The sequence below is a fragment of the Primulina huaijiensis genome, chromosome 7 (assembly GCF_012295235.1).
Source record: "Primulina huaijiensis isolate GDHJ02 chromosome 7, ASM1229523v2, whole genome shotgun sequence".
NCBI classification, from domain to species: Eukaryota; Viridiplantae; Streptophyta; class Magnoliopsida; order Lamiales; family Gesneriaceae; genus Primulina; species Primulina huaijiensis.
This window is the reverse complement of record NC_133312.1, coordinates 848,495-870,233: the sequence shown is the minus strand read 5'-3', so window position 1 is coordinate 870,233 and position 21,739 is coordinate 848,495. Positions and strand designations below refer to the sequence as shown.

Genomic DNA, 21,739 nt, shown 5'->3' with positions numbered 1-21,739 from the left:
AAAATGCTTTTCGGAGAACCACCTGAGGGCCCGGGCATCCAATGGCCTGGGAAGGCGATGATCCGGGTATTCAGTGGCTCGGCCTTTTGACTGGCCTCTTCACAAATTCTCCAAACCGCACTTTCAACGTCCCAGGCGGCTTAAGATCCGGTTTTCCAATCGGGTCGTCGTCTTATTGGCCCGGGAATAGTCTATCGTCCTGATCCGGGCACTATCCATATCCCGGTTCCATGGCCCGAGACATTCCGGGGTATCATCGTTCGTCTCATCCAAACTTCAGACGATATCTAAATCAATAATAATTACCATATTTTTACTGAAAACTTGAAAATCAATCAGTCTTAATACAAATCTTTTAGTTTTAAAAGGATTGTAAAAAAAAAATATAGTTAAAAGTATTCTAAATTAGAAATTGTTTGCAAAAGATTATTCTTTTATAAGAATGTTTAAATTTATAGATTGTGATAGAGTCGATAGTGTTTAAAAATCGAGGTGAAAAGTTAAATTTTTTTAATGCAGAGAATTTGGTAAATAAGTGATAAATATTAGTATTTTAATAAAATATCGAATATACCTTTAATTGTATATAATAAGACAATTTTCGCACACGACAATTAAAGAATATATGCCAATTTTAGTTTAATTTATCTTTTTGCAAAACCAAAATTAAATGATAAGATAATAAGAACACAATTATAAAAAGGAGAATATATGATGCCTGATCATGCAAAACAAGAATATATGATGCTTGATCATTACGAGTGTTCCGGACATTATAAATATAATGTGTGTGTATATATATATATATAAGAATCTTTTTATATCAACACTTTTCTTCTTCTTTTTTCTCCATCGGACGTTAATGTTGTCAATTCTAATTTCCTTATAAATATACGAGCAGGACCACAAGTACTTTGTCTCCCGTTTCTGGACTTAGTGAAGGGTAATCAGATTCTAAACTCATGTAGTCGTGTTCCACAAATTTTGCAATAGTTTATTGGAAAATAAAATATACTCCAAAGTGATGTGTATTTTTATGTGGGCAAAAACTTATGTGAGACGGTCTCACCAGTCATATTTTGTGAGACATATATTTTATTTGGATCATCCATGAAAAAATATTTTTTTATGCTAAGAGTATTACTTTTTATTGTGAATATTGGTAAGGTTGACATGTCTCACAAATAAAGATTCGCAATAGCGTCTCACAAGAGACCTACTCTTTTATGTGTGCATCCAAAAATCTCGAGCGTTCGAGTTTATTTATTGCAAAAACAACTTTTAATATAAGTCTAACTTATTGATACGTTTCATAAAACTCTCCAATCAATATTTTTTCTTGACAAAATATGTGCTCAAAATATTTTTAGGTAATTTAAATTTATATTTATCAATCAATGTGAACAAGGAGATTTTTATCTAATGTAATTTTTTAAATAAAACAATAATTAATATGTGGGTATCATATTCATTCCATTTGTAGTAACACTAATAAAATACATCTTTATTTGGACAGGTGTTGAAGTTTAGAAGAGGGTGAAATTAAATATTTAGAATTTCGAGACAATACCAATAATATTTTATTTATTTTCAAAGGTTATATTTTTGGCTGATAAGACTAATTATCAAGCTGGAATATATAAAAATGAAATAAAATATGATTAAAAAAAGGAATTAAAGAATTCATTTAATTAAATTTCGGACAAAATTAAAATTAATGGATTAAAATAGGTGGTCAACTTCACCTTTGGTTTACATAATGGAATTAAATAGTAATTTGGATCAGAACACGTGGGATGGAGCAAAGATTATAAAAATGGCGACTGAAATCTTGTTACCCGAATTTGATCTACTCTCGAATTTACAGAAAAGATCTCGAAAAATTCTCGCTACTTTCCATCTTTTTTGCCTTTGTTAAATTTCCCTCCACTGATTAGCTCCAATTTTTCCTCGTTCCCCACTCGATTCTCCCCTTTTTACCCTGTCATTTTTTTCTGATAATTCAACGCCTTATTCGTGATATTGATTTTTCCGCCAGGAAACTGTGGAAAAACGAATAAAGACCCAATTTTTAGCTCCTGTGAGGTGAAAGATGAAGGATGGAATGGGTAAAGTGGCGGTGGGTGCGGCGGTGATCGGCGCTGCTGCTGTCGTCGCCGTGGCGGCTTTGGTGGTGCGGCAGAGGATGAAAAGTTCTGGGAGGTGGGTCCGGGCGATGGATATTGTGAAGGAATTCGAGGAGAAGTGTGGGACGCCGGAGGTGAAGCTGAAACAAGTGGCGGGTGCTATGACCGTGGAGATGCACGCCGGATTGGCATCTGAAGGAGAGAGCAAGCTTAAGATGCTTATTAGCTATGTCGATAACCTTCCCAACGGGTATATCTTTTTATCCGATTTATTCTCCTTTTATTTTCTTGGTGGAACTTCATTAATTATCAATCTTCTTTGTTTATTGGATGAGTGGGCGAGTTGTGCAATTGCCATCAAATGAAAATAAATAATAAACTATTTTCAGAGAACTTTTCCAAAAACACATGTTTTCCGCCAAAGTCCATCAAGTCTGCATCCGTGCTGGATTGGGTTTAACTGTATTGATTTTAATCGGAACTTTCATGAAAGATGTGGAGTTTGTCAAAAAATGATAACTTTCACACCTAAAAATCAAATGGGACACCCTCAGCTGAATTCTTGGTTTGCTCTTGAATTGTTGTCAATTTTTGTGTTCTTTGATTCATTGTAGTAAGGGAAGCGTCTCGATTCAGTTTGTTTAGAATTGTGGCGACGAATCAGTTTGTTTAGAATTGTGGCGAAGGAAAAGGAAATGATGAATATTCTGTGTGAAATTTATTTTTGCATGAGCTATCAAGGAATCTCAACTTCCAATGAGTATTTATGTATGCAACTTTTGAGGAAAATATATGGATGTTTAATCAGCATCAGAAGTACTTTCGGAAATAAGTATAAATTTGTTTTGTTTCTTGTTATTTATTTTCGTTATCGAACAATTGGCTACAAATCCGTCAATTTCACTATTTCTGTCTCAGTGATGAGGCTGGAGTCTTTTATGCCCTTGACCTCGGTGGAACAAACTTCCGTGTCTTGCGAGTCCATTTGAAAGGCAAAGACGAAGGTATCGCTCATCAAGAATTTACAGAGGCATCAATCCCCCCTGCTTTGATGTGTGGGAGCTCAGAAGTAAGTTATTTATATCAACAATGTTACCTTATTATTCTATTTCTTATTGGAAAAGATATTTCCTTACTTTATGAGGTCGACACACAAAGACCGAGTGCTAAAGACAAATGGTTTCAGGCACTTTTTGATTATATAGTGGAAAAACTTGCAAGTTTTGTTGCTGAAGAAGAACAAATGTTTCAACAACCTCCTGGTAGGCAAAGGGAACTAGGTTTCACTTTCTCATTTCCCGTGATGCAAAATTCAATAAATTCTGGAAACCTTATTAGGTGGACAAAGGGCTTCTCTATTGATGACACCGTAATTCCTCTCTCTCGTGTTCTTCATTTCATTTACAATGGTTCATTAATTGCAGCAGATAAAGTATTTTTACCTTTAAGTTATTGCAATAACCTGCACATCTTTAGTATTACATGATATAATATGTTGATCGTTAATCACATGTCAGTCTCTATTAAATGTGTTTTTCTATACGAGGGTGGTTTACAGCCTTAAGGTTTCACACTATTTGATGTCCTTGAGCAATTTTGGAAAAAAGTTGAGATCCTTACTTGGATGTTCATTTTTTTATCTTATTGTTGCTTTTTCTTTGGAAAGATGTGGAGCTGGACCAGTTTGTATATATAGAGAGTCAGTGTGCTCAGCAGTGGATTTAAAGTGTGCTGCTTTGTCGCTGTTGAGATTGAGAGGCTTTGAGATGCAATTTTGTAAATTTGCATGTAATCGTTTTTTATGTTCTTTTGCAATGTACTTGGTTTTATGTCAAACTCTAGCTTACTCACATTCCTTTAGAGTGGAAAAACCTCAAGTTCCTTAGTTCATAAGTCTTAAAAATTTGGCATTTTCTAATTAAATTTCCCATCCGATTTTCAGTCTAACGTGTTTTCATGGTTCTTGTGCACAATACATTAGAGTGGCTGACATTGGATTTATTAAAGTGTGTCATTTTGTTTCTTGTAACTCTATCAATGTCACAGGTTGGCCAAGACGTGGTAGCTGAACTGACAAAAGCCTTAAATAGAAAGGGTGTTGACATGCGGGTGGCAGCATTGGTAAAAAAATTTCATCGTTTTTCAATATAACCTCTATTGAGAGTTGCGCAAAAATTCTCATGTTTAAAATGCATTTCTTGACGGTTATTCTCTCTTAGGTTAACGATACGATTGGAACATTAGCTGGAGGAAGGCACACCAACAAGGACGTTGCTGTTGCTGTGATACTGGGTACAGGAACTAATGCAGCTTATGTGGAACGTGCCCAAGCAATACCAAAGTGGCACGGTCCACTGCCTAAATCTGGAGAAATGGTTAGCAAATTCAGAAGTTTCAGTTTATTCTGAAAATTTTGTTGCCATATATCAGAATTGTAGGAAAGAAAAATAACACTTAATTTCATTGAACATTATTCATGGGTAATACATCACCATTCACCAATTATATAGAAATGAGGAGAACGAGAAAATGGAAACAAATAATTGCATATCTCCTAATTTATTCTATTGTATTTACTGATTTATTGTGATTCCTAAAACCTAGAATTTTATTAAATAACGTCTTCCCCTTTAACAATTGGATTGATGGATCTTTTAAAAATTATTAGGTTATAAATATGGAGTGGGGTAACTTCAGGTCGTCACATCTTCCACTGAGTGAGTATGACATTGCGTTGGACGCTGAAAGTTTGAATCCTAGTGAGCAGGTGATTAACATATTCATGTATACTACATCATCTGTATTTTCAGTTTTATTGAACTTTGTTCTATATGTCAGTTATCTATTTGAGTCCTATATGAGTGTAGGATCTATCATGGACAGGTTTGGATACAAAAGCATGGCGATTAAAAACACACTTTTTAATCAGGACAAGAGCATGATTACTTTTATATTTGGATAGAATAAACAAATACTTTTGACTTTTTAAAATATCAATGAGGCAGATTTTCTGGTATTTAGATTTCGGCTTATTTAAGCATTTTTTAATGAAAAGTTCCTACCAAACATCACATTTGAAAAAACAAAGACTCTATGTTAATGCTCATTACAATCTGTGATGCTGTTACCCAGTATGAAAATATGTTATCTCTATCGGATTATATTTTTATTATCGTTACAGATATTTGAGAAGTTAATATCTGGTATGTACTTGGGAGAAATTTTACGTAGAGTCCTACTTAGGATGGCTGAGGAGGCCGCCTTCTTCGGCGATGAAGTTCCTCCCAGACTTAAAATCCCTTTCGTTCTAAGGTATTCTGACATTTTCTATTTATTCGCGTGTAAATTCATGGTAGGGAGTTGATAAATTTGACAGTGTAACAAATATCAAATGGACCATCATTTTATGGAGTGAAAATCGTTGTTCCTAACTATGGATTTTCTTATTAGAAGGCAAGGTGGCTGTTGCCTCCTCAAAAGCAAGAAAAATAAAAATGAAGAAAGACAAATGTAATCAAGATAATTTTTGTGAAGCTCTTCAATAAACCTTTCCTAAAATCAAGCGAATAAGCTGAAAAGTTGAAGAAGATCACCATTTTTTGTATTTATTTAAATTTGAAAGCTCTAATTGAAAAGTTGACGGAATAGAAGGAACACTCTGATGAAATCGCTAGCATGTTTAAACCACTAGAGCAATTTCCCGCATCTCCTTTCCTTTTAAATAGTTGATCTTGGAGCTTACATTTTGCAGGACGCCAGAAATGTCAGCAATGCATCAGGACAAATCCTCTGATCTGAAAGTGGTTGGCAACAAACTGAGGGATCTGTTAGAGGTAAACTTAACTGATCGGCCCATTATCTTTTACACTAAAGAAAGAATAGCAAACAACCCTTAAAAGTATGTTTTTCTATCTGAACCGCATAGAATAATTCATTTATGATAAGATTTCAATTCTCAAAACCATGATGCCCAAGATAGTTTAGCTCTTGTGCTGAATTTATCCCGCTGAATACTATAAAAACCAAGACAATCAATTCTCCAAACCATGATGTTTAAGCTAATTTAGCACTTGTGCTGAATTTACCCTCTAAATACAAATTCATTTTTCTTTCCATTCTTGTTCTGTCAACTTCAAATGTCAATGAAAGCATGTATGTCGATGTTAGATCATCATCTTTGGTTACGATTTTTTTCGAAAACATAATGTGGGATCTGGATTAATGAAAATAAAATGGAGTTTGATTGATTGATGTATTGACTAGGTGAATATGATTATGAGGGAAAACATGAAATAGGAAGAAATTCATTTCCTCCATATCCCATTATTTGCTGCTACATTTATGAGTATGATGTGTGATTCTTTAGGCCTATATTCTAATTTGTTAATTATGCCCTTTCAATTTCGTCTTTTCGCTGTGTTTAAAGATTCATCTCAGTTTAGATGCTAAACCAATCTTTGATGGTCGTCAAATCATTTGCACATTCTAATGTTGAAACTTCTCAACCCGCCTCAGATATCCAATACTTCCTTGAAAACAAGAAAGGTCGTGGTGGAGCTCTGCAACATCATTGCCACGCGTGGGGCACGTCTCGCTGCTGCTGGGATATTAGGTGTCTTGAAGAAAATGGGGCGGGATACTCCACGACAAGGAGGTGAAAAGACGGTTGTAGCCATGGATGGTGGACTATATGAGCACTACACCGAATACAGAAAGTGCTTAGAAAACACGTTGAATGAATTGCTTGGAGAGGAGACTGCATCAAGCATCGTGGTAGAGCACTCGAACGATGGTTCGGGTATTGGTGCTGCTCTTCTTGCCGCATCCCACTCGCTCTATCTTGAAGAATTATCTTCTTAAAATGTGACCATTTATGATGATTTCTCCATTTGTACTGTTCAAGAATCCAGTAAAAAGTGTGCTGGAATGCATTCTGAATTCATGTATTTGGAAGTATGGCCTTTAATCTTCCATTGGGGATGTGGAATCATTATTACCCCCAAACTAACACAAGGATGATAAACTTAAAAGAATTTTAATTTTATACATGTCCATTTTAGGGACAGCTTTATTAACTCTGGCCTTCATTTGCAGCAGGAATCGTTATAAATTGTGTGATCCCAATTCAAGCTCGAATATTAAAATACTAATAATCTTTCGATGTTATTTTTACGCTAGTTAATAGAAACTAGAAGCGCGCGCGCGCCAAGTTGGAGGTTGCGCCGTTTGCTGGCGGGTTGGGTCGGGCCGTTTTACAACTTTAGTGTGTTTGTTCTATTTTTTTTTTAAAAATAAAAAAATTGGCAATTTATTTAATTAGTTCTAGGAATGAGAATAATTTTATAAAAAAAAAATTTATCAATCGTGATTTAAAAAAAGGCAATTTATTTAATTAGTTCTTGGAATGAGAATAATTTTATAAAAAAAAATTTATCAATCGTGATATAATATAATACGATATAATAATTTTGTACAATAAAATGAATGATGAAATAAGTGGTAATTTTGTAAATAAGATGAAAAGCCGTAGGATGGATCGGTTTGGTCGATTTGGCATCCTCCATCTTAAAATAGTAAATAAGATGAAAACACCATACAGAGATAAGCGCGAGTAAATAGTAATAGAACATAAAATTTGTGACTAAGAAATATTATTTTAAAACAGAAAGACTGTCCGTCAACTACTAATAGAAAAATACAAAAACTTTAAGTGAAACAGTCTCATGAGTCAATTTTATCAGACAGATTTTTTTTATTTGAGTTATTCATTAAAAAATATTATTTTTATGTTAACAATATTATTTTTTTATTGTAAATATGAATATAATTGAATTGTCTAATAAATAAATATATGTGAGATCGATCGACTCTCATACCTTGCTACAGATAACATGTATGAATATCTTTTTTTCCACAGTGCTAGACGCCAAAAATGTCATTTAGAGGTAGACAAATTTATAGCAGTCTCCTCCTCCATTTTTTCTCATTTAATTTGTAGGTATTACTTTTTCAAAATGGTTGGATTGCACAAGGACATATATATATATATATATATATTATTAGTAGTTAGATTAAATAAAAATTTGACACATGTATATGTATATATACATGGTTTTGAGACCTCAAACATATCTCTATGCCAAGAGATCTTTGGTCTTGTATCAATTTTCGTGTCTTTCTTTAAACATTTTACTTAATTAATGATTTCATTTTGCTGACATCGATATTATCCTAAATTCATATATTTAAGTTTATGTGTATTTTTACACAAATTAAGAAAGTGATTGGAAAAAAAGTTATCATTTTATCCTTGTTTAATAAATGTTTTGATATGATTCAATTTTGTGAGATAAATATCATATTTAGATCACAATGAAAAAATATTACTTTTATGCCAAAATTATTACTTGTTATTGTAAATATGAGCAGTGTTGATCTGTTTCACGAATAAAGATTCATGAGATCATATCACAAAAGACCTAATATTTAATTTTTTAGAGACACTACTGCTAATTATTGCATAATACATAATATTACTTATGATGCATCATATGAATGTGATTACTATTGATAAATAATATTCATCTTTTACTATATTACAATGAAATTTGGCGTATAAAATGAAAAGGCATTTCGGCGTCACAAGATTCCAACGATTTTTCGTCATAAAAAAATTAAAATTACAAAACATAATAAAAATAAACTTGATTCGATAATTTAAGTAAATGGAATAAAGTGTCACTTATTTTATTGGATAAAAGTTGTCATAAAAATTTATTTTAGTAAAACCGTAAATAGTTTCCTTCGAACCCGAAAGAGAATCCGATACCCGAATTCGACCCATCATTTCCAATTTGCGTATTTGTATCTGCTTTTGTTAGTATATTATATATTATTACTATATAATAAGTAATAACCACCTAGTTCTATTAATATCTCTATAAATATTTTTTTAATGTATTTTTCCAATTTTTCAAGACACTTACTCATATGTGTAATGACACGAGATATTAGTCTTTAATATTTCCATTATTGTGAGAAAATCATGCCAACCAAAATTATATTAAGAGAAATTACACCAAATATAATATCACACTTAATATTAAATTTAATATTGCCACAAATTGCTGTTAATAATGGCGAGTGGAGTAGTTGTCTATGAGCCCATCCATTTTTTTTATATCTTCCCTTCCCTGACGGTCTATGTTTCTGCTATTGTATTCAATGAACGTGTGGGCCTACCGTAGTCGGCCCATACCAGGTTCTCATAAATAATAAATAGATATTTTATGAGATGATTTCATATATTTTTATCGATAAAAAATAAACCACTGATTATATATATATATATTTTAAATAATAAGGGCCAAAACATGGGGCAGTCTATGATCGTGTATCAGTATAAGAGTTGATTACGATTCTATAGACTTTAGCGTCCTAACTATAGATCAGATCTATAGACGGAGAACCTTAATATCAGACATCAAAGATAATACAGACTAGAGTAATAATGCTGTGGAATTTTTAAATAATAAGGGCCAAAACATGGGGCCGAATTCCAACTGTCATGTCTCCTTTTTGCTTTTATTTCCTGTTGTTTCAACTTTCGTTTTCTTGGGGTAAAATTAATATATATCCAAGCATAAATGAATAATTCAATTCATGATTTAGCTTGTATGTTCCTTCTTAATTAATAATAACAATAATAATAATAGCTTTCCCGCTTGTTAATAGTTTTCAAAAAAAAAAAAAAATTTCCTCTCGCAGTTCCAATTGATCAAATCGGCGACGACGGAATTTAATTCATCGAAAGATCAATTATTTCCTCACAAAAAATCAATTATTTCTATGTAAATTATTTTAGGATTTTTGAAGTGAAGGGCCTAACGGAGAATTTCACAATTTCACGCAATGTCATTTCTAGCATGTTAATCTAATAATTAATTTTACTATAATATCATTATTATATAGTTGTCACCACATATGGACAATACATATATTATCCAAAATGTGCGTTGCCAACAGATGGGAATTGTAATGCAATGATATAAATAAAATATGTTTAAGCAAAAGAGGCAAAGTGAGTTCCCTACGATCTTGCATAGAAAACCAATGCTTTTAAGGAAGGTCACACTAATTATTACAAACTCACAATTCTAAACGAAATAATGTCCATTGTTAATCCATGGAATAAAAAGAAAGTGTGAGTTGTGGAACCATATCATATTTTTGTTAGATAAAATGTTAACAACAGTAGCGTGGGGAGGTGAAGCACCAAAAACCAAGTCATGTGAAAGGTCTCAACCGAAAAAATAATAGAACAAAAGATGGCATAAATTGCTAGGCAATTTTTGCCTTTTTCCACCGCAAATGGGGCCCATGATTTGTACCCTCATTGCGTCTGCGTGCGCGAGAGAAAACTTTTTGACCAATAATTGTTACACCTCCATAAAGTGTAACACGATATAAACTTAACTATACCACTTCATTTTTTAAATGTGGGACAAACTTACCTTTCAAATTTCAATTCACTTACTTGGAAAAGCCCATAAACCTCACATTTAATCCAACAATTTTAATGTTATATATTCAAATGATTTCATAATCAAACATCTATCAAATTTTTTTGACATGAAATAATCTTATGAGTTAACACAGTTACATACAAACTACATTAGCGAGTTAAATAACATCGAACAAGTTTGAGAATATGTTGATCAGATTAATCGAATTTACATTTGTTGATAAGTGATCACCAACTCGGACAGCTAATGTGAGGATGAATATGGAGAGTACATGATAATATAGTATATTCAAATGTTACCTCAGGTGAAGGGAAGAAAATATAATTGCCGGTCTCTCCACGCAGCCGACGAGGAGGAGTCAGATTATACCAAATTGGCCCCAGACTTCCAGTGGAGTGGAATCGTGACTTCTCGAGTCAAACACTAAATTTATTACATCAATGGCACATCAGTGACAGTAAAGTTGAGAAATATCCTTTTATAGACAATCTCAAGGTTACTTGTAGATTACAAAAAATATGAATGATTAAGAAAGATGCTTGCGACTTGTACCAGTTTAGCTGTCAAGTGGCAATGGCTTCCTTTCTTCCCTTTTTTCACTTTTCTCTACACTTAGAAACCAGTCAGTAACTCTATCTCCTTTTTCCCCGGCGGAGAAAAAACAAATCCTAATCAAGAATCTCCAGATTCACACCCCACTGGCTTTTGCCAAATCTCACTCGACAGTTCTACAGATTCCCTTTGTTTTAGCTACGTATATTCAGTTGAATTCTTGACATAAAATTCATGGAAGTCTCAATTTCGGGTACATAGTTATAAATTCCCTTCGAAGATTCAATTTTCTGAGCTTGTTGGTTATCAAGATTGAATTATTGCAACTATGGCTCTAGAAAGAGCACAAATACTGGTGTTTTTTCTGCTTAAACTCCTGTTTCAAGAACTCATTACATCAGCAGCAGCAACTCCACTCAACTGTACAGACACTAAACGCCTGTGCACTTCTTTTCTAGCCTTCAAGCCCACGCCAGAGCAAACACTCCCCGTGATTCAAAGCATGTTCGATGTTTTACGAGAGGACATTACATTTGAAGGGAATGGTAGGGATTACATTTTCATAAAAAAGAACTGTTCTTGCGCCTCAAGAGTGAAAACTTACTTGACAAATACTACTTTTACCGTGAGGGAGAATAATGGGTCTGTCTATGATTTGGTTATGGAGGCTTACAATGGGTTGGCTTATTTTCCTTCAAATTTCACTAGAGCAGCTAGAAAAGGTGCAGTAGTGTCACTTAAGCTAGTGTGTGGTTGCTCAAGTGGGCTGTGGAACTATCTGATGAGTTATGTGATGGAAGATGGGGATAGTGTGGAGTCTTTGTCTAGCAGATTTGGAGTTAGTATGGATAGTATAGAGACTGTAAATGGGATTGCTAATCCTGATAATGTGACAATTGGGAAACTTTATTATATACCACTGAATTCAGGTACGGTTTTTTCTTCTAAAAGGGTTTTTGAATTTTAATTTGATGTACTCTCTTGTTTAATTTTGTTGTGACGGCAATGCATGATTTTCAGTTGGACTTTGGGTTCTTGATTAGTGTGCGGTTTTGTTTTTTCCTTGACTTATTTTTTAATGGAAAATTGAGGTTTGATCCTTTGAGGTCGCTTCTGATTTTTTTTTTTTTTTGCCTTTATTAGTTTGGTTAGGATATTGATGATCTTTCTGTGTAAGGATCTGTTATATATAGAATAAAGATTTGGGATAGATTGAACTTGAAATGTTTGGAATATTTTTTAGAATTTCCATTTTCTGCACTGTCTAATATGCTCTCCCAGTAGATTTGATTCTGTGAAAGAAATTCAGTAAAAAATAAGGATCACGCAGTGTGAATGGAATAAAAATGCTTTCGGATGGTTGAAATTTGTTATTTGGGAGCATTATACCCGTGGTGTGCAATCAAAATATATTAAGAAAAAGCGCCTGGATTGTTTCCTTATCTCATCAAACACAATAAAATGAAGCAAAGAACAAGGGTTATATGAAATGAGTAATTTGAAACATTGAATGGAATATAAAGCAATCTGAGTCCTGTCTGAGATAGAATTTCAGGTGTGAATTGTAACTCAGGTTTGTTATTTCAGCCTGCTGAAAATTATCTTCCTTAATGGTTCATGATGACACATGTTAAAGTCGGTGTGAGACATGGCGCAGGGAACCGGTAATAGGTTTTTTAGTTACTATGGGTGTGGTTTGGCAATCTGGTCAGATTTATGAACCAGCTGATACCTCAAATAGAAACAAATTATGTTTGAGTTATGAGATTTAATAACTCGTTACCAAATTTCTTTAATTAAATATGATAGATACTATGGAAACTTTACTATTTTGATAATTAATGAGGCTAAAGCAGGTTTTTGCATGATGGAGTTTTAATGTAAAGTTAAAATCCAGTTCCCTCAGCAGATATAGATTTTTTGGGTTCTTTTTTGATAATAACCTTTACTACATGATTCATATTCTCCATCACTCCTTTATACTTGGTTTTTCCTTTTGCCCGTCTCTTTCAGCTCCAGGCGAGCCTTATCTCGTAAATGATGATGTACCTGTTCCTGTTCCAGCTCCATCTGCTGATAACTTTGCAGGTATGATATGTTTCAGCATTCTCCTTTATGGCGTCCTCGAAAAATTTACAGTCGTTGGTTTCTTCGGAAAGCGCTGAATGTATATGTTTTACATTCACTCCCGTTAAAATATGTTCTGGTTATTATTATTTATTACCTAACAAATCATAATCGTTCCATGTTTGATACTCAAGCACTTACCTACTGTGTGCATTTTTACCAGTTGGAGATCAAGTGAATCACAAGTCTCACATACCTTATTGGTGGATCATCGGATGTCTGGCTGTTGGATTGGTTCTGGTTGTTGTTATGGTGCTTGTTTTTGTTTGCTTGAAATCATCTGTCTATTCTGGTGGATCCCGAGGAAGCCACCCAAAGAATTCAGAAGGGAAGAACTCTCACAAATTTCATGTTCTTCGAAACTCGAGTTGCTTCTGTGCTTCAGGGAGATCCATTTGTGGCAACTCTGGGAATTCGAAGCATCATATTGGGGAAGCTAGCAACCAGAAAATAAATATTCCTACAGGTTTAAAATTCAAATGTTCTTGATTGCTCTTATATTATGAATGTTAATTTCTTTGAAGTATCGTGTGACGAGTATGATTTTTGTTTATTTCTGAGTACCTCTGGTTGGTTGGAGGTGTTTCTTGTTGGAATGAGACAGCTGGCTACAAAACGGAAGCCATACACTTTAATACTCTATTACCCACTCTTCTACAATGAACCAAGGAATTTAAAAGATTGGACTGCATTACCCACTCTAATAAATTGAATAATTTCCTGAAAAATTAGTGTAATAAGCTTGGACTGCATTTCTCAAAATTTGCTAAAACCTGCTTCTGGTTTTTCCTATCGTTACAAGGTCATTAACATTGTCACAAGGTCATTAACATTATAATATTGCGTAGGGAAATTCATAATATCATATTCTTAACTGTATTTGCCTCGTCGACTGCAGTGATAGGGACTGATGTATTTGACATGGATAAGCCTGTAGTTTTCACGTACGATGAAATTCTGTCTTTGACAGACGGGTTTTCCGAGTCTAATCTTTTGGGACATGGAACATATGGTTCAGTGTATTATGGCCTTCTTCGAGACCAGGTTCAAAACTTTTGAATTTGCTGCTTGCCATCATGTGTCAATGAAGTGATAATAATGTGATGTTATGGTGTGAAATTTCAGGAAGTTGCTATCAAAAGAATGACTGCTACAAAAACTAAGGAATTTGTGGCAGAGATGAAAGTTCTGTGCAAAGTCCATCATACAAATTTGGTAATGTTTTTTTTTGCAGTTCATGTCCTGTACCTCGTGCTCTTGGCTGTGAGATTATTTAGTGTTGATTATTTTTTGTTTTGATTTTTATAAAGGTAGAATTGATTGGTTATGCTGCAAGTGTTGATGAACTCTTTCTTGTATACGAGTATGCTCAAAAGGGTTCTCTCAGAAATCACTTGCATGATCCTCAGACTAAAGGTTAGCTCACTCTAGCCCTAAGTATCAGTGGGAAACCCTCTATTTTGAAAATCCGCATTGTTGAGTTTCACCCACCTTTATTTACCTTGGGGTCTCCACCGGTGAATCTCAGTTGACATTAATCTATCTAACATACATATAAATATATGACTTCTAATTGTGAATTTTCTAATATACCCTTGTTCATTTATTTTAGCAAATTAAATCAATAGTTTTTTTATGGGTTCTTTTGTAATTCAATGTATATCTTAAATGGCTTTGAATATTAATGTGAATTTTCTAATATACCCTTGTTCATTTAATTTAGCAAATTAAATCAATAGTTTTTTATGTGTTCTTTTGTAATTTATTGTCTATCTTAAATGCCTTTGAATATTAATGCATATTGAATTTATCAATTTACCCATTATTTTTTTTGTTGCTACTAAAATTTGTTACTAAAATGAGTGTATTTTTTTATGATTGCTAATGAATATTTAATATTTATATAAAACATATAAATATGTCAATTTTATAATAAGTTGATTTTAAAATATGAACTAAGAAGCATCATATATGTTATAGATATTGAAATATGTTAAAGATTATTTCTAAGAATATTTTTTTAACGTAAAATTATTATGTGATTGCATTTTTTCAATATTTTTCTGAAATTATTTTTTAATTGTGATTTTGCTACTTGTACCTCTCATTGCGGAGGTAGAAAACCTTGTACCATGTATGGATATATAACTCGCTTTACATTACATACATAAAAAACAATTTTTTCTCTTTTCTACGTATTAATTAATTTATCATTATATATGATGAATTTATATATATAAAAACTATTTTTCACATTTCAAAATAACAAAATTGTTATTTAATATTACTCACTTATTAAATTTACTAAGTTATATTAACCAATTCATGGTGCATTATTACTATGATTGTAATTTAATGGAACATAGGTGAGGGCATAGGGTGGTCATCCTAATAATTAATATTTGTGTTTAAATTATTATTAATAATTAAAATTACTGTGTTCGATGAAATTATTTGATCAGTGAGAATAAATTTGATTTAGAGAAATGATTTCTAGAATGTAAAATAACATCCATATCATATTTGTTAGGTGCAATAATTGTTTATGCAAGGTAGAACAATCGAAATGTGACGTTTGAGTTGTTTTACGATTTTAAAATATTTTAGTTAACGTTACATTGTTACCCCGGTTATAACTTTTGGTAAAGCGACATATTTTTTGTAGCTTAATTGTTTTTTGTAATATTCGACAGTACTCAAAAGATTGTTTTTCTATATATTACTTTTTAATGATTATATATATTTTGTGTGTGATATAAATATATTCTAAATTAGTTTTAGAATTATGTGAATATATGCACATTTTTTTTATATTTTTATGATGTTATGACTTAAATTTTTTAAAAACATTTAGTAACATTTGAAATATTAATATTTGTATCTAAAAATTACGATGTGTCCCATTAGTTTTTTTTTAAAGTAAAAAATATCGTTATATTTTGGACTTTTTCGATTATGAATTATTTTGAATTTTTTTTGCCTCCTTAATAAAATATATATCTACATCCCTTATCTCGAGAGAGCTTTTTTTTAATATATTATCTACTTTTGAATTTTCTTGAATTTTCTCATAATTTTTATTTCAAGTAATTATATCAATAATTTTAAAATTAATATATACATCATATCTATTTTAATCACTCCATTTTTTTCCAATTGTTTTTAGACCCAAATCGTGAACGACTCAAATAAACAAAACAGGAAGATCATAGTTGGTATAAATATTTAAGCACGATTCAGTCTAAAAATTTTCCTTTGTTTTAGTCATCATAGAATTAGCTCTGATAACTTACATTGGATTCTGTCTCCATGTTCTAAATAGGTCATACATCGATATCTTGGGTCACGAGGGTTCAAATAGCACTTGATGCTGCTAGGGGCCTAGAATACATACACGAGCACACAAAACCACATTATGTGCATCGAGATATCAAAACAAGCAACATTCTACTTGACGGCAGCTTCAGAGCAAAGGTTTGTTGTTCTACCTCAGTTATTTGTTCTACTAACCATATAGATATAGTTATAAATTTATATAGATTTCAGATTTTGGTTTGGCGAAACTTGTTATGAAAACACACGACGGTGAAGAGTCAGTCACGAGGGTTGTAGGAACATACGGTTATCTTGCTCCAGAGTAAGTGTTAACTATACTTATTACTAGCAGAAACGTAAGTTTTTGTCCAAAAAATACTTTTAAGTTCTAAGTTTCCCCTGAATAAATTCTTATGTATTATTAATTTTTCTATTCGATTTAAAATTCTTGATTTTTCAGATACTTGAGGGATGGCCATGCTACAAGCAAAAGTGACGTCTATGCATTTGGTGTGGTGCTTTTTGAATTAATATCCGGAAAGGAGGCTATGACAAGAAGTTCTGAAAGACGGTCATTGGTATCGATTGTAAGTCCTGGCATCGCTTTCCTGGATGAATACAAATGAAATTTTTTGGTTGTGAATCGATTTATATTTTGTTGGAGTATTTGGATAATCACATTAAATTATTTTCTTCATGTCTCCGCTTTTCAGAATTATGAGAATCTATTCCAATAAATGACATTCTATCCAAGGTAAATTCTCCACGATCCTCTAATATGGTGAAGTTTCAGGTAGTGGCGGCTTTGAGGAATGCACCTGATTCCATGAGTATGGCAAGCTTGAAAGATCACATTGATCCTAATTTGATGGATTTGTATCCACACGATTGTCTTTTCAAGGTAATGTGATATCAGAACTCAAACTCGAGCTTATTTAAATGTTAGCCCCCCACTATATTTGAAATATACTTTTTTTCCGTGAATCGTGATATGAAGATGAGCACAATGCTTGGTTGAAGATTTTGTTGAGAATAGTGAAAAGTCCAAGCAAAACCAATTAACCATCGTGATTTTCTTTATTGAAATTCAAGATTCACATATGGCAAATGCACATCGTAAACTATACAACAAACCAAAACCAAAAACCGAAGCTCATTTTTTAATCGTCCTGACATACCAAGAAACATAATTGAGCTGATCACTTCTCGTTCTTCTGTATATCTACGTTACAGATGGCTATGTTAGCGAAGCAATGCGTAGATGAGGACCCCATTTTAAGACCCGACATGAAGCAACTAGTGATATCACTTTCACAGATACTACTGTCCTCTGTCGAATGGGAAGCAACTCTCGCAGGAAATAGCCAAGTATTTAGCGGCCTCGTTCTTGGAAGATAAACGATGACTGGTTTTTAATCTGACGATCAAGATGGCTGATTCAGAGCTTTTTGTTTTGGTTGAATTTTTTTGGCATGTGTAGTTTGTGTTTATAGCCCCACTATTTGTGCGAATATGAGATGAACCAAATACACTTGTTGTTCGGTAACCTCTTTTTTTGATTCATTGATTAACTTGGCGTGAAATGTTATGTCCCAAATGTTTTTGCATTTATTTTATAATTTTATATACAGACGAGGGATGTATTTAATCTTATATATGGACCACAAAATGGATGAAAATATAATGTATTCATCTATTTCTAGGAGACCAACAGTAATTTTCTGGTTGGTGAGATTGTAGAAGAGATCACATCAATTTAATAAAAAATTATAATAATTCTATAATTTTTTATTTTATTTTATTTTTTTTATAGAAAATCTTTATTTGTGCGTGAAAATAAACCAGAAATGCCTAATGTAATAAATCCTCAAGGAAATTAAAGAACCAAACAAATTCAGCCCATCTTATATATAGCAGTGGATATAGCAGTGAAGTAGGTCTCTTGTGAGACGGTCTCACGAATCACGGGTCAATCCTATCGATATTTACAATAAAAAGTAATACTCTGAGCATAAAAAGTAATATTTTTTTATGGATGATCTAAATAAGAGATATGTCTCACAAAATACGACCCGTGAAACCGTCTTACACAAGTTTTTGCCATAGTTAGTGTCCACTGCACGCGTGTTCAGTCCTTATATAAATTATTATTTTTATATTTGCTAAAAAAAATTAGAAATTAAATTTGGAGAAATTAAAATCAAATTTAAATTTTTTTATAGATAACAAGTCGAACAATTATCATGCGGTTGAGGTAATTCTATTGGATAAATAATTGAGTATATGGTGATATCGATATAAAAAAAATAGAGGTATTTTAGGATTAAATAAAACAAATTANAAGTCACATATATAAACAGATTCGCTGCAAACCCCTTGAAACACTACGGCTTTGGTGCCACAACACAGACGCGCGCAATGGGTGATTCAGCCGAGTGTGTTAAGCATATCGAGTAGTACGTCAGCTCCTCCGCCACTTTGCTCCAGCAGGTACACTGCTTGTCCACTGATTATCTGAGTAATGGCAAGAATCATAAATAATAATCATTTTTTTAAAATATATTGGAAAAGATTCTTTTTTTGGGTGCGCAACTACTCTGTTCTTTGCTCAGTGTTTATAACTTCTACCAATTTTTGACTTTATATGATAATTTCCATTTGTCTCCTTGTTAATTATTTACTTTACATTAATTATTTATTTTAAGTGTGTCTTTTCATTATCCTTATTCATATTTTAAATACATGTAATTTTTAATATTTAATTTTTTATGTCTACTCATATTATAATATGTTATTTTATCCAATGATATCTTTTCATTATGTAAATTAGTATTTGGTTTTTTTATGCATACTCACATTATAATATGTTATTTTTAATCCAATGATTTAGATTTTTTATTTATCTTTTCATTATGTAAATTAAATTAATTACAGTTTAGAAATAATTCATTATCAAATTGTGAATTTTCTTTGGTATCTTATTAATTTTTTTTTCATGTTCTCATTTGACAGTTTGCTAGAATTTATGTGTTTAAATTAAAGTTTTTTGCAACCGAAATTTTTTTGCGGTTTATATTTATAAATTATTTAAATAAAACACGGTAAAAGATCGTTGTGATTTGAGCCGTCAATTTGGGTTAGGTCTGTCAGTTTGACTTGCACCGCCAAACAGTTTAAGTGAGTTGGGTTGAAATTTTGTCGACTCATTTAAAGATGAGCCTAAATGAGCTTGCACAAGTTTATATTAAATATCTATATATATAATATTATCAATTTTTAATCATGAATTCTTGATATAAAATGAAAAATATCAGTTTGATTTCAAAATTGTAATGTTACTATCTTGTCCAAAAATTGTGGGTTGTTGAGACATTTTGACAGTCACTCAAAATTGAGTGTCAAAGTTAACATTTGAGTTGTATTTTTCGATTCCTGACAATATGTTCGTCAACATATTATTTTTAAGTTAGTTTTATCAGTATTGTGAGGGGTAAATATGTATATTACAATATATAAATATTATCATCTCTTTAAATTACTATTCACTTTCATGTCTGACATATTATGGGTCTTGGTAAAATGAGGAATAATAAATTCAAACAAACGAATACACAAAAGTCTGGGGCGAAACCAGAATAATATGGTAGCGGAAATTAATATATAAATTTTTAGTGAATTTATTGATGTTAAGATGTATAACAAATCTTATATCATAATTTATAAAATTTCAACTTTATAAATGAAATAAATCAAACATATATGAAATACACAAAATTTTTACATATACAATCAAGTAATTTATTATAATTGTATTTTATTCTACAATAATTCTTGTCAAGCTCAGTGATTGTGGATTTAACATATATTAAATCAGCAAACTAAAGAGCGTGTCATTTAAACTAATTGAGTAATCACATATTCTTGAATTTCCTAATTAATTTTTTATCTTGATAATTTGTTTCATTTAATATTTTAAATTATAAGACAACGTTACTATAACTAAAGACACATTTTTTTAAAATGTTCATAAGGACTCAATCACTAACTCATATGGAAAAACATTTATCGACATACTATATTAAAAACATTCTAATTAATTCAGCGCATTTGCTGAAAATTTTCTAATTAATTAAGAAAAATTCATTTACAATAATCATATTTATTCTTTTTGAGCTAACATTATTTATTTTATAAGATATTCATCGCAATTTTTTATTTGTATATTAATCTTTAAATCTGAATTATGATGTATATTGTTTTTCTAAAAGTTCTTAAATAATGATTTAATACATTTATTCGACACTTTAATATTAACATTTTAAAATATATTAATTTTATATTGTATGCGTGCAACACTTATAATCATGACTATAAAAACTCAATAAAAATTCTAAAAATGAATTAGGTAGAACATAAAAAATCACACAATTAATCAAAAGACAGAAAATAAAAATTAAATAATTGTCTATTACTTATAAACTACTAATACCGACTTCTAAAGATTGAAGTCGGTGAGAGAGTATAGGACACTCTGTACTAAAAATATAAAAAGTTAATGCTTGAATGAGTCACACTGCAAAGTTAATGAAGNCTATAAAAACTCAATAAAAATTCTAAAAATGAATTAGGTAGAACATAAAAAATTACACAATTAATCAAAAGACAGAAAATAAAAATTAAATAATTGTCTATTACTTATAAACTACTAATACCGACTTCTAAAGATTGAAGTCGGTGAGAGAGTATAGGACACTCTGTACTAAAAATATAAAAAGTTAATGCTTGAATGAGTCACACTGCAAAGTTAATGAAGTAAAAACGAAGGACAAATTCGGTTAATAAAAATATTATAATGGGCTAAGTTGAATGAGACTTATATATATAAGCATCTCACTTGGTCTCACCTTATCTTTTGTCACTGTACAAAGCGAAAATTTACGCACTGTAGTGTTCTACATTTTCTTAATTTTTCATCATCTATTGGTCTTTAAAGATATATTAGAATTTTTTCTAAATATATAATCTTAAATGTGATCAATTAACCAAATAATTATTATACTTTGTATACAATAATAAATAGATTAATATATTTGA

The 21,739-nt window shown here is 31.6% G+C and overlaps 3 protein-coding genes across 4 annotated transcripts in view; all 3 read left to right on the top strand.

Annotated features, from left to right (window-relative positions):
- The first annotated feature begins 1,763 nt into the window (after window positions 1-1,763).
- On the top strand, window positions 1,764-7,201 carry LOC140980552 (hexokinase-1-like). Its single transcript, XM_073446442.1, has 9 exons — window positions 1,764-2,376; window positions 3,045-3,195; window positions 3,313-3,495; window positions 4,173-4,247; window positions 4,346-4,501; window positions 4,795-4,893; window positions 5,308-5,438; window positions 5,878-5,959; window positions 6,642-7,201. Exons 1-9 carry the CDS (start codon window positions 2,093-2,095, stop codon window positions 6,984-6,986), a joined length of 1,506 nt encoding a protein of 501 aa, XP_073302543.1. The 5' UTR covers window positions 1,764-2,092; the 3' UTR covers window positions 6,987-7,201.
- Window positions 7,202-10,993: 3,792 nt separating this feature from the next.
- LOC140980549 (lysM domain receptor-like kinase 3) lies at window positions 10,994-18,294 on the top strand. Of its 2 annotated transcripts, none has more exons than XM_073446439.1 (11): window positions 10,994-12,132; window positions 13,217-13,292; window positions 13,498-13,796; window positions 14,229-14,374; window positions 14,456-14,545; window positions 14,641-14,746; window positions 16,653-16,804; window positions 16,870-16,967; window positions 17,106-17,232; window positions 17,439-17,546; window positions 17,879-18,294. In XM_073446439.1, exons 1-11 carry the CDS (start codon window positions 11,532-11,534, stop codon window positions 18,041-18,043), a joined length of 1,968 nt encoding a protein of 655 aa, XP_073302540.1. In that variant the 5' UTR covers window positions 10,994-11,531; the 3' UTR covers window positions 18,044-18,294. The 2 variants fall into 2 exon arrangements, with proteins under 2 accessions (XP_073302540.1, XP_073302539.1); XM_073446438.1 differs by having other exon boundaries at window positions 10,997-12,132; window positions 13,217-13,291; window positions 13,494-13,796; window positions 17,879-18,292.
- A 698-nt stretch (window positions 18,295-18,992) lies between these two features.
- The window catches only part of LOC140980190 (MMS19 nucleotide excision repair protein homolog), an 11,197-nt gene continuing 8,450 nt past the window's right edge, over window positions 18,993-21,739 (top strand). Inside the window, exon 1 of the transcript XR_012175893.1 lies at window positions 18,993-19,135. The gene's annotated coding sequence lies outside the window, so the exon portion shown is untranslated. The remainder of the gene's footprint in view (window positions 19,136-21,739) is intronic.

Bases quoted from the DNA above. Each gene is read 5' to 3' on its own strand.
- LOC140980552 (XM_073446442.1), top strand. From the start codon at position 2,093: ATGAAGGATGGAATGGGTAAAGTGGCGGTGGGTGCGGCGGTGATCGGC. The intron at 4,502-4,794 runs GTTAGCAAATTC...AAAAATTATTAG, and splicing joins TGCCTAAATCTGGAGAAATG to GTTATAAATATGGAGTGGGG. The intron at 4,894-5,307 runs GTGATTAACATA...TTATCGTTACAG, and splicing joins GTTTGAATCCTAGTGAGCAG to ATATTTGAGAAGTTAATATC.
- LOC140980549 (XM_073446438.1), top strand. From the start codon at position 11,532: ATGGCTCTAGAAAGAGCACAAATACTGGTGTTTTTTCTGCTTAAACTC. The intron at 13,292-13,493 runs GTATGATATGTT...CATTTTTACCAG, and splicing joins ATCTGCTGATAACTTTGCAG to TTGGAGATCAAGTGAATCAC. The intron at 16,805-16,869 runs GTTTGTTGTTCT...AAATTTATATAG, and splicing joins ACGGCAGCTTCAGAGCAAAG to ATTTCAGATTTTGGTTTGGC.